Here is a 13,383-nt window from a genome sequence, read left to right as displayed (position 1 = left end):
TCAGGTTTGCGGCATGGTCTTTGCTGCTGCGGCTTGCAATGAGGATATCGTCCAAATAGATGAACGCAAATGGGAGCTCCCTGCCCACTGTGTCCATCAGCAGCTGGACAGTTTGTGGTGCGTTTTTCAGCCCAGAGCATCCATAGGAATTCAAACAGGCCAAAGGAACATCCTGGGGTGAACTGGGATTTGGTGGTACCCCCAAATGAGGTCCACCTTGGAAAATACCCGTGCCCCACACAGGTTGGTGGCGGTCTTCGTTGAGGGGTACAGGATATCATTCAGGCATGGTGGCCTCATTGAGGTGGTGGTAGTGGCCACGTGGCCTCCACCCCCTGGGCTGTTTTTGGCACCATGTGGAGGGGAGACTCAGGGTCTGTCAGAGTGCTGCACTATCCCTCGCTTCTCCATTTTCTTGAACTCCTCCTTAGTGAGGCTGAGCTTCTCAGGAGGGAGCCAGCATGCCCTGGCATGGAGCAGGGGGCCCTCTGTCAGAATATGGTGCCTTACCCCGTGCTTTGGCTCAGTCACGGAGAACTGTGGCACCACTATTGAGGGGAACATCTCCAGGATACGGGCGAACTCATTGTCAGAAAGCATTATAGAGTCAATGTGGGGGGAAGATAGTTTGGCTTCGCCCAAAGGTAGAGTGTGAAAAGTTTTGGCATGCACCAAACGGTCTCCCTTATGGTCTATGAGCAGGCAGTGGGCATGAAGGAAGTCGGCCCCCCAAGAGTGGTTGCTCCACTGCCACTAGGGTGAAAGACAGTGTAAATCGGCTGTTGCTGAACCGAAAGGGGATGGTACGGATTCCAAAAGTTTAGATGGAGGAACTGTTAGCACCCTCAGTACATGGCCTTGCTTGCCACTGCGGGTGACAAGGCCTGAAGGGGGAAGGATGCTTATCTTGATGCCGGTGTTGACCAACAAACTCCTGCCCGACACGGAGTCCCAAACATAGAAGAGGCTTCACGTGGGCCAACTGCTGCAGCCATCAAAATGGTGGGCCAGGGCGTTCCCTGGAAACCCGCAGGATGGGTTACATTGATGAGCCTCTGCACCCCATCGCTGATAATAATAGCAGAATTGGCCCAGGGTATCAACTTGCCTCTCCGCTGGTCTTGGCCGACCTGGTCTACGACAGTGCTGGTATCCTTCTTCACTATCCAGAGCATGTCCACCCGGGCCACGACCTTCCAGGCGTCACTGATATCCTCGACCGTAAGCAAGAGTTGGATATCCTCGGGCAGTTGCTTCAGAAAGATCTGCTTGAAGAGGAAGCGAGGCTTGTGGCCCTCGGTCAAAGCAAGAATTTCACTCAATAGGACAGACAGGGCTCTGTCCCCCAATCCATCTTTGTGCAGTAATCAGGCAGCACACTCACGTTGGAAGAGCCCAAAAATCTGGGTTAACAGCTCTTTGATGACCATGTATTTGCCTTGCTCCGGAGGCTGTAGGAAGTCTACGACCCTTGCCACTGTGTCTTGATCGAGGGCGCTCAAGATGTAGAACTAGCGGGTGTCATTGGCGACGCTATGTCAAAGCTGGAACTGAGCCTCAGCCTGCTCGAACCACACGTGTGGCTGCGACATCCAAAATGTTGGGAGCTTAAGTGAGACCACGTGGATGGTCACTGGCTCTGCCTGGTCCGTCATCTTCAGGTCCAACTGTCAGTGTCATGAATGTAGCATTCGCGCTATGTAAGCATGGAGAAGAATGACCTGCACACCAAAGCCTTGAAGTTGAGAGTGGTTTATTGCACTGGCCGTCATGTTTATATAGGCTCCAGGTGCTGACGTCAGGGCACAGCTTCATTGGAGCACCAGTCTGGGATTTGCCCGAATTCCCGCCACAGATCGCTGTCTTTCTGCCATGCTGGAGGTCACCTTGGATGATGGTCAGTGTCACCTCCAGGTCCGCGCAGTTGCCGTGTTCTTCGGTCATTTTGTGGGCTGGTCCACGTCTCCGTGCGCAGGTCACTAGAGTACAGTATTTCATCAAGTGTACTTTTTTAAAAATGTCAACTTTTTAAAAAGCGTGCTTCAAAAGCATTGATTTACAGTGTCTGTACACTTAAATTGTTGATTCCAGAAGTGACTCAATTGTTGACTTTTCATGAATTCCAGTTTTGGTAGCATTATTAAAATCTACATTTAAAAGACTTTTAAAGCAATGTTTAATTTATACTACTTTGCTGTATTTGATTTTGGAAACTGATGTGTTATTTCTCCTAATTGGATATTATTTAACAAGACTCATTAGCTCTGAAATTTTTGGACTTGCTTATCAGGATGGCATTTACCTGGAGGAATTTACATGGTCTATTTGGAGTTCACTTCATTCTTTCTTCTTTCTTCTTTGGCTTGGCTTCGCGGACGAAGATTTATGGAGGGGGTAAAAAGTCCACGTCAGCTGCAGGCTCGTTTGTGGCTGACAAGTCTGATGCGGGACAGGCAGACACGGTTGCAGCGGTTGCAGGGGAAAATTGGTTGGTTGGGGTTAGGTGTTGGGTTTTTCCTCCTTTGCCTTTTGTCAGTGAGGTGGGCTCTGCGGTCTTCTTCAAAGGAGGTTGCTGCCCGCCAAACTGTGAGGCGCCAAGATGCACGGTTTGAGGTGTTATCAGCCCACTGGCGGTGGTCAATGTGGCAGGCACCAAGAGATTTCTTTAGGCAGTCCTTGTACCTTTTCTTTGGTGCACCTCTGTCACAGTGGCCAGTGGAGAGCTCGCCATATAACACGATCTTGGGAAGGCGATGGTCCTCCATTTTGGAGACGTGACCCATCCAGCGCAGCTGGATCTTCAGCAGCGTGGACTCGATGCTGTCGACCTCTGCCATCTCGAGCACCTCGACGCTAGGAATGAAAGCGCTCCAATGGATGTTGAGGATGGAGCGGAGACAACGCTGGTGGAAGCGTTCTAGGAGCCGTAGGTGGTGCCGGTAGAGGACTCATGATTCGGAGCCGAACAGGAGTGTGGGTATGACAACGGCTCTGTATACGCTTTGTGAGGTTTTTCAGTTGGTTGTTTTTCCAGACTCTTTCTAATATTCTAATTAGACTTCATTCTAATAAACAAACAAACTAACTCCCATTCACAGAAAAGTTATCAGAACTGGTCAAGCCTCACTCCCAGCAAAACAGAAAAAGTTTGAATATGTGCGAGTGTGTCTGACCATTTGCAAATATTAAAAAGCTTTTATTTTAATCATGAATATAAAAATATATTAAGACATTTAAAAATGCAAGAATTGAAACTGAAACTTGCTGGAAAAATTTTCAAATAATCAAATATATTTAACTAAATTAACACAAAAATTGGGCAATCTCCCCCACAACTGTTCAATAACTGAGATGAATGGAGCTGTTGAATCTGAACCGATGATGTAAAATGTCAGTTGGTGCATAGTATAAATTGATAAGGTAGACCTTTCAAAGTTTTGCAGCAAGGTGTTATCATAGACACTGTCCTCAAATGCTGCATTGGGTTTACCCCTCCACCATCAGACCCCTCAACAACAAACTCAATCAGGACTCTTCTTTTGCACTTCATTGATTTTTTTTCTTTCTGTATTGCATAGTCAGTTTGATTACATTTCTTTATTTGTTTACATGTATACAAATCTTCTTCAGTACAGTTTTTTGCATGACAAATAAGTGGTAATTCTGCCTCATCCACAGGAAAAAAAATCTCAGGATTGTATATGATGTTATGTGTGTACTCTGACAGTAAATCTGAACTTTGAATCTGTAGCCATTTGGCTTAGGGGAAAGAGCAATGCCAGTCCAGAATGGAAGAAATTGATTTTAAAAAAAAATGAGGGTCATTTCAGATCTGTGATCTTACCAAATTTTGCATGGACTCAGTTTACATCATTGAATATTTGTACTCATTGATGCTTTCAAATTATATCAGGCTATTTGTCCAGATGGAACTCAAAAAACGAGCAATATACTCCAGTAAATATGAAAGCAAATTTTCCCTCACCAGAACCCCCCCCCCCTTAATGGTTTCTCTATCACTCACATCATCTGTCTTATCACCTGTAGACCTCTCCCCCAGTTCTCTCCCCCTTCATGGATTTAATATCACTCCCTTCCCTCCAGTCTTGATGTCTGACCTTCTGAGTTCCTTTAACAATTATTTGTCTGCTCAAGATTCCAATACCTGCAGCTTTTGAGTTTCTTTAGAAATATACTCTGTCTGAATGCTGCAGTTTTACCATCACTCTAGAAAATTAGGGCTTCACTCTAGAAAATTAGGGCTTGTTTTAAAGGATTTGTTGTACTTGATATGCTCATTCCTCACTTTGTGGGCGTCTTATTATTAAATGAAATCATTTGTTTACTATTAAAAACTGTAGTCGTATTGTTCCCACAACTATAAGGAAGAATGATACCCTGCAGGACTAAACAATGGTATCAACACAAAACGCTTTAATCCATGCTACAGGCAACTGTTTGAGTGCAGTAAAAACACAAAGCTGGATGAACTCAGCAGGTCAAAAGTATCCTTTATATTGCAAAGATAAAGATACATAATCGACATTTCGGGCTTAAGCCCTTCGTCAGGATATCAAATATTGAGTGCATCTGTCTGGATGGATACTCTTCAGGACAAGTGAAGAATAGCCTGAATGATCAGCAACCAGAGGAAGAAGTGTCATCTTTTAAAACCTGCTTTATGAAATCTAGCAGCTTTTTTTTAGCAGCTCAATCGTACAACAGAAGCCTCCAGGCATCACCATGGTAGGTAGTTGAATGCACAGCTTTTAACTTTCAAAAATTTTGATAGGAATCAGTGCTTCCTGCGATAAGTGCATCACCCAGGGCCAAGTAGAACCACTCAACTGAGAAAGATCCTGTACTTAGCATTAAATCAATTGACAACTACGTTGGTTTCAATGTTTCAGGGCTGTGGAAATAGGCATGTTTGTTTGTGATTGCTGGGCATTTGTCTTTATTGGAAAGTGTTTGACTCACATAGGCTGGCCATATGGATGAATCCCAGGGATGAACAAATGAAGCAAGGAAGGTGGAATTCTATTCCCTAACAAGATTACACTTTCAGGAGATATAGGATAAAAACCCAGAAAGAGGGAAGAAAGCTATGACTATGATCATCCAAGAAATAAAGCAACCTGACAGTATTCATTTGTCTTATAAATAGAATAAAAGAATAGGCACTTTCAGGTGGCCAAAATCCCCAGATGTAAAGCTGCATATTATGCCCATATGCGGCTGTCAGGAGGCCACTTGAAAGCACAGGAGGCGCATGCGAAGCGAACTTTGTACTAAAAGCGACTGCTAAGGGGATGACAATCAGCTGGCGAGCGCCTGACAGCCCCCCTCCTCGCTGCCCCTACCCCCTGGCACGGGATGTCAGGGCAGGGGTAGCCAGCATGGGCTGTCAGTGCTGGGGTGGCCGGCGCAGGCTGTAGAAGTTGGGGCGGCCGGGGCGGGCTGTCAGCGCTGGGGCAGCCGGTGTGGGCAGTCCCCACACTGATCCCACTGCCCCATGCTCTCCCCACACCCCTGTATCAGTCCCCACGATGTGGGGCAGCCAGCACGGGCAGAGCAGTGGGATCAGTGTGGGGACCAACATGGGGCTATGGGGAGAGAGCAGAGCAGTGGGGTCAGTGTGGGGACCGACATGGGGCTATGGAGAGAGAGCAGAGCAGTAGGATCAGTGTGGAGTCCGACATGGGGCTATGGGGAGAGAGCAGAGCAGTGGGATCAGTGTGAGGACCGAAACGGGGCTATGGGGAGAGAGCAGAGCAGTTGGATCAGTGTGAGGACCGACATGGGGCTATGGGGAGAGAGCAGAGCAATGGGAAGGGCTGTGGGGAGAGCGCGGGGCAGTGGGATCAGTGTGGGGATTGACACGGAGTTGTGGGGAGAGCATGGGTCAGTAGGATCAGTGTGGGGATCGACACGGGGCTCTGGGGAGAGCACGGGGCAGTGGAATCGGTGTGGGGACCAACATGGGGCTATGGGGAGAGAGCAGAGCATTGGGATCAGTGTGGGGACCGACACAGGGCTGTGGGGAGAGCGTGAGGCAGTGGGATCAGTGTGGAGATTGACACGGAGTTGTGGGGAGAGCACAGGGCAGTGGGATCATTGTGGAGACAGACCGCTCCGGCCGCCCCAGTGCTGACAGCCTGCGCCATCCGCCCCACCGCTGACACCCCTGCTGCCCCAACCCTGACTGCCCGAAGGGACAGGAGCCGGAGTGTGCTCCGAGGTGCCTCCTGCGCAGCTTTCCCTTTCAGATGGCCAGTGCTGCACTTTCAGCACTGCCACCTGAACGACCATTCCACAGGTCTGAATCCGCTTCTGCAGGCGCATTCTCGGTGGAGAATGTACCTGAAAGGGATTAATCCCTCCATATACAATGCATTTAGAAGTGCGGTATTTAAAGGTCTGCCTGTCCCGCATCGGACTTGTCAGCCACAAACGAGCCTGCAGCTGACGTGGACTTTTTACCCCCTCCATAAATCTTCGTCCGCGAAGCCAAGCCAAAGAAAAGAAGAATTTAAAGGTAGATTTGATTTCAGTGCATTTGTTCTTTCTGAGGTGACAGATCACTGCCATTCTTTGTTTTTGCCTTTTTAAGATTATCAGTAACATTTTAAGTCTGAGTTGATGTTCTTTGAAGATGTGTTTGTGTGGGGGAAGAAAATGCTTTGGAAAGGTAGATTTGATATTCCATTGTTCTGTTTTATATCTGGAGTCTATGAATGAATCAGCATCAAAGGAACTTTATATCCTTGAACTACTGCACAGTTTATCTGGACATATTTAGCTAAAGCTTTGACTGATCTTGTACAGATTATCTTGATGCTGTATCAAACATCTTGCATATAATTTTAAGGTATTAGAATGCAATTCATTGCGTACATATAATTTACTTAATGGATAAAGAGTCAATTAGAACCTAAGAAATACAGGAGTAGGCTTCTGGCCATCAAGTCAACTCGGCCATGCAATAAGATCATGGCTGTGGACTCAATTTACCTGGCTGCTCCCATAACCCTCAAGTTCCCCTATTTAAAAATCTATCCATTTGTCTCTTAAATGGATTTAATGATGTAGCCTCTATTACGTCACTAGGCAGATATAAGACTCAAGCAAATTGCTGCACACACGTCTGCTCCTTGAATCATGGTTGGAGAATATGACAAATACAATTGCCCCAGGAGAAGAAATTCCTTTGCACAATAATTCATGTTTTTTTTTACTTGTGGCTGCTTGAAGCAGCTAGTTTTATCTCAGTGTGGCTCCAATGCCTCAAGGGATTTTTTTTACATCAAATATTTATTTAGCTGCTGTCTCTTTTTGATACAAAGTTGCATATTACACAACTAAAAATTCAACAGATTAGGCATAAGTTGGTAGAGTTGTTCAAATTTGATAATTAGTTTCAGTACAGCAGGTGAAGCCTATAAATACAGGGATTACCAGTAATTAAAATATTAAAAGACTGCAGATTCTAAGAAGTCCTGATTAGAATGAAGGGTCTTCAACCTGAAATGTTGATTCTTTCTACACATGGTCTCTGACCAGCAGTGTTTCCAGCATTTTTTTTTTTCATTTTTATTTCACATCTTTAGTATGATGATTGAAGGAAGAACAGCAAAAGTCTTTACAATTTTGTTTTTTTTAAATCACATTAAAATTTTCTTTGCTGTATTAGAGATGTAAAATTGAAATAATAGATGTAAGGGATATGATGAATCATGAAGAACTCTTGCTTTTCTTAGACAGACTTTCAGAGTAAAGGATGACTTGCTTCCAGGAGTTAAACAAGAAAATTTGCAGATGCTGGGGTCAAGTGCAAGACACAAATGTGCTGGAGAAACTCAGCAAGTCACGTACCATCTATCGGAAGTGAAGGGTAACCATGACCCAAAACATTGGTTACCCTTCACTTCCCATAGGAGCTGTGTGTCCTGCAGAGTTTCTCTAGCACATCAGAATCAGGACTTACTGTCATGAACAAGTCATGAAATTCGGTGTTTTTGTGGCATCTTACAACATTACTATAAAAAAATTACCAACAATAATAGAGCATGAAAAGTAAGGCAGTGTCTTTGGTTCATTGATTATTCAGGAAACTGATGGCAGTGGGGAAGAAGCTGTCCTTGTGCTCGTCTTTAGGCTCCTGAACCTTTTCCCCGATGGTATTGAAGGCCATATTGAAATACACATTTGGGTATGACTTGCTTCCACTCTAGTTACTGTGGGTTCAGAGGGAGCTGATGAGGTCATTGTAGGACCTGCAAATTCTCCCATACATCGGTAGAAGGTGCTTGATACTGCAGATTGGTGAGTAGTTTAGGAAGTGGTGCTCTCCTGCTGTTTATCCTGGACTCCTGCACATTTCTAACATGGTTCTCAGTACCATCCTGAATGATCTGATTCCATTTTGAGCAGTCTTGGGTCAAGGATTCCCAAAGGTTGGTAGAGACTTTTCCAGTAGGCATTGAGAACATTGTTAAAGTATTTTTTTTAACTTTTTTTTCAGAAATTGACATTGAGCGTTGTGTGCGAGAGTCTATCAATCTTTTCTGCTGGACACCAAAGAGTGCAACATACAGACAGCATGCCCAACCACCCAAGCCTGGATCTGACAGCAATGGTGTGCCCCGACCATCATCTTACTATTCAGCAGACTATCAGGATGTCCCCAAGACTGATCTAGTGAGTACTCCTGACACATCACTTACTGAGTTTCTAATGTAGGTATATGACTTAATTTAAAAAAACTGCAGTCAAATTCCAGTTTTAGATAACTTCTACAATAAAAGGGAAATCCTCCCCGTATCAGTAAATATGAATAATCTCAGGTTATGTACATTTTTTTAGGTTTTAGTGTTCTTTTTGATTTACTTTATTGACTTGTGGCAGATAGAAAGGGTAGTTTAATATTCTGTCCAGACATCCTTGTTGCTTTGTATTGAAAACTAACATAAGATTGCTCATTAAATGGTTAAGATGCAGTTTACAACTTTGCTACGACCGCACAGAACTGTCGATATAACCACGTACATACATTGAGCATACTTATACTATTGAGAGTGTGCATCTGTTTGCAAGACTTTTAAAGGTTTCTGTTCTCAAAAACAGATCCCAACCTAAACATTGACTGTCCATTTCTCTCCAATGATGCTGCCTGACTAACTGAGTCCCTCTAACTCCTCTTTATTTGCCAATGCCTTTTAAAATGCCACACTTTAAGTAGAGGAATAATTCTGACACAGATTGCAACCTTTCCAATAATATCAAATAGAACACATCATTTGGTGCATACCTGAGGAGATGGACATTCTGTATTCACATGCTTTGTTCTCTCAATCTTTTTATTTCCCATTCTCTTTTTTCATCACCTTTCAGTTTGTCTACTTTATTTATAAAACTCATTTATCATAGGGCTGACCGATAGTAATGAAAGTTTATTGTCAAGTGTGGAAAAGTACAATGTACAGATGCCCTGAAATTCTTACTGCAGCCAAGATACAGCAACCACAATAGTATAAATTAAATTACCACTGTATGCCAAAATAACAAAAGGGATAATAAATGTTCTTCTTCTTTGGCTTGGCTTCGCGGACGAAGATTTATGGAGGGGGTAAAAGTCCACGTCAGCTGCAGGCTCGATTGTGGCTGACAAGTCCGATGTGGGACAGGCAGACACGGTTGCAGCGGTTGCAGGGGAAAATTGGTTGGTTGGGGTTGGGTGTTGGGTTTTTCCTCCTTTGTCAGTGAAGTGGGCTCTGCTGTCTTCTTCAAAGGAGGTTGCTGCCCCCCGAACTGTGAGGCACCAAGATGCACGGTTTGAGGCGATATCAGCCCACTGGCGGTGGTCAATGTGGCAGGCACCAAGAGATTTCTTTAGGCAGTCCTTGTACCTCTTCTTTGGTGCACCTCTGTCACGGTGGCCAGTGGAGAGCTCGCCATATAACACGATCTTGGGAAGGCGATGGTCCTCCATTCTGGAGACATGACACACCCAGCGCAGCTGGATCTTCAGCAGCGTGGACTCGATGCTGTCGGCCTCTGCCATCTCGAGTACTTCGATGTTAGGGATGAAGTCACTCCAATGAATTTTGAGGATGGAGCGGAGACAACGCTGGTGGATAATAAATGTTAAAGGATCGATAAATCTCAGTGAGTTTTGTAATTAGTGTTGTTGCTATGATTTTTATTATAGCTGAACTTACCCTTCCTTCCATTTTCTATATCCCACTTACTGATGTTTAATAGAGAATCACTGTTAATTACACAGTCAGCATGTTGCAAAAAAGTTTCATGATCAAACTTTAATTTTTATAGTTACTTCATATTGAATTCATCTCCTGTAAAGTGTTGGGATTAGTGTGGAATTTGGTTAATTTTCAAAGGAGCATGGTCTATGAAAGCTACAATTGAACTGAAGAAACAGAATAGCCAATGGCGGCATTAAGTTGCAAGCACTTAAGGATTTGACAAAGCATTTGTTATTTAAGATTCTATTTTGTCCCTCCCTGTGCTGTTTTTTCTGCTCCAGGGACAAGAATTCATTTGTACTGCTAACTTTTCAATGCTTCCACAGAATTGTTAGGATATGTATGTTTTTCTTTGGACGTGGTGTTAAATAGCCTGCTGTTTTCCCTGACCTGTTGGTTGATAAAGATCTTGCACCAAATGTTGTGACATGTTATCCCAAGGAGAAAATTTGAGCAGTCATCTGGGCACAGGCCTGTCAACTTTCATTCCTTTGATTGAAATGAAATGAAACCTTGACCTCCTTTGTTTCCTTTATTGTTAAAAATAAACACTTTTATATTTTAGTTTGAAAGTTCTTGATCTCAAATTGAAACATGGTTTCAAGACAAATGGTTACTTAAACAAAAGTTGCTTTTAATTATCTTTAAACATGAAATTAGAATCACACTTTAACTTATCACTATTGACTAAATTAACCCCCTTCTAATTCTAAGCGCACGTGTATGTAATATGTGTGTAAGTTCAGCAATGTTCTTTCATTCACAGTCCAATCTCACTTCCCATTCCTCCAAGTTCACTAGTTGCAGAAAATTCTTATTCTGTGCACAGAATTTAACATTTATAAAGTTTACCAGGCTTTAGTGCTTGAAAGGTAAATGGTTACCGCTCAGGAAGGTTCCTGTCAGTTTTCAGAGAGAGATTTGTTATATGCTGGACACCCACAACTAATTCCTTTTTAATCAACCACTTCAGTGTCTTGCCGAAGCAATGTGACCCCTCAGGATTGGGTTCTCCAGATGATAACCTCTTTCTTTCAGGTCATCACAGAGTTCCTTTTTGTTTCTCTTATTTCATGTGAAACATTAGGCAGCCAGTCCTCTTCTCTTGTATAAATCACAAGGGCTTTGACCAAGCTGAACCAAGCACTCACAACCTGTCTTCCAAATGGGGTTTTCCACAAGCTTGCCAGCTTGTCCTGTTCCAGTCCCTGCTGCTGTTGCTGACTGTCAAACAGCAGATCTGAATTCTCTCCCTCCCTCCCTCCCCCCCCCATCTCTTTCTCTCTCAGAGAGAAAGCCTGTTTGACTCTCTCTGCTTGCAAAACATAAAACCCTCCCAGAACAGCAAGTTCTTCTCCAGACAGTCTGCGGCTCCGACAAGTTCTTTTATTTGTTACCTTTAGTGAAATCTCTTGGGCACTCTCCAAAGCTTTTGCAATGGCTCTGGGGCCGACATGTCTAGCATGAGCACAGCTCTAGTACTTTAAATAAGATCTGTTTTAAAGTGTTTGTGTGTGACCTACACTAAAAAAAACCTGCCCCAATTTATCTTCCAAAAACGTACCTATATACAATCCAAACACAACATAATCTGTCACAGTACCCATTCCATCCCTCCCTCTTCAACCACCTGATGCCAGACTGCAACCCCATTGCGCCCAAGAACATTGCGTTACTGTGCAGCCGACAGGACTCTCATCAAGGCCGAGATGCAACGGCTTCTAGCTGAAGGGGTAATAGACCTCAGCACTAGCCCCTGGTGAGCCAAGGTCCTGGTGGTCAAAGGGGGCAGTAAACTGAGGATGGTCATCGACTATAGTCAGACCATAAACCGATACACCAACTAAACACCTACCCATTACCCCGTATTGCCAATATGGTCAACGAGATAGCCCAGTACAGGGTTTTCTCCACCATTGACCTAAAATTGGCCTATCATCAGCTCCCAATCCATGCCTGGGATAAGCCCTATACTACCTTCAATGCTGACAGGCGCCTTTACCAGGGTCCCTTTTGGGGTCACAAATGGAGTCTCTGTGTTCCAGAGGGTAATGGATCGTACGATAGGTGGACATAAATCTAAGAGCCACCTTCCCATACTTGGACAATGTCACCATCTGCAGCTATGACCAGCAGGAATATGATGCCAACCTGGAGAAGTTCCTCTGGACAGCAGAGGCATTAAATCCTACCTACAATAGGGAGAAGTGCGTGTTCAGCATCACCCACCTCACCTTCCTTGGGTGCATCGTGGAACATGGTGTCATCAGTCCTGACCCTGAACGCATGTGCCCTCTGATCAAACTTACCCTTCCTCACACTCTCAAGGTCCTGTGCAGATGCCTAAAACTGTTTTCTTACTATTCCCAGTGGGTCCCCGTCTCTCAGTTAAGGTCCACACCCTCATACCCTCCCCCCCCCCAGCCACCACCTCCCCCCCCCCCACAAGTGCCCTTCACCCACATCAGAAGTTCTGATATCACCAATGCCACGATGCATGTTGTGGATGAGAACACCTCATTCCAGGTGGAGTGTGATGCCTTTGATGTTGTTCTTGCTGCCACCCTCAACCATAGGGGAAGACCCGTGGCCTTTATCTGCTGAACCCTCCACAGCTCAGAGTTCAGCCACTCCTCCATCGAAAAGGAGGCCAAGGCGATCATGGAAGCAGTCCTCCACTGGCACCATCACCTGGCAGGCAGGAGGTTCATCCTCCTCACAGACCAGCATGCTGTGGCATTCATGTTCAGCACCACCCACAGAGGCAAGATCAAAAATGACAAGATCTTACGCTGGAGAGTTGAGCTGGCCAGGTTCAGCTATAACATTCAATATAGGCCGAGGAAGTTCAACGACTCACCCAATGTCCTGTCCCGGACCTGGGCCTGCGCCAGTGCACAGTCCAGCCAACTTCAGATGCTGCCCTTTGCCACCCGGGCATCATGCGCCTGTACCATTTCGTAAAATCCCAAAATTTCCCCTTCACTGTTCAAGAAGTCCGGACCATGACTGAGCCCTGCCTGGTCTGTGCAGAGTGCAAACTGTGCTTCTTCCGCACAGCACAGGTAATAAAGGCCACTTGGCTCTTCAAGCGACTCAGCGTTGACTTTAAGGGTCC

General features: G+C 44.9%; 1 protein-coding gene across 4 annotated transcripts in view; it reads left to right on the top strand.

Moving 5' to 3' along the window:
* tbck (TBC1 domain containing kinase) overlaps positions 1-13,383 on the top strand; it is a 278,142-nt gene that overhangs the window by 176,695 nt on the left and 88,064 nt on the right. For all 4 annotated transcript variants that reach the window (XM_069925750.1, XM_069925752.1, XM_069925751.1 and 1 more), the window contains one exon: positions 8,525-8,700. In XM_069925750.1, the coding sequence (XP_069781851.1) occupies positions 8,525-8,700 (176 nt within the window). The remainder of the gene's footprint in view (positions 1-8,524; positions 8,701-13,383) is intronic.

The sequence above is a fragment of the Narcine bancroftii genome, chromosome 3 (genome assembly GCF_036971445.1).
Source record: "Narcine bancroftii isolate sNarBan1 chromosome 3, sNarBan1.hap1, whole genome shotgun sequence".
NCBI lineage: Eukaryota > Metazoa > Chordata > Chondrichthyes > Torpediniformes > Narcinidae > Narcine > Narcine bancroftii.
The sequence above is the reverse complement of the archived record's forward strand: the minus strand, read 5'-3'. Positions and strand labels throughout refer to the sequence as shown.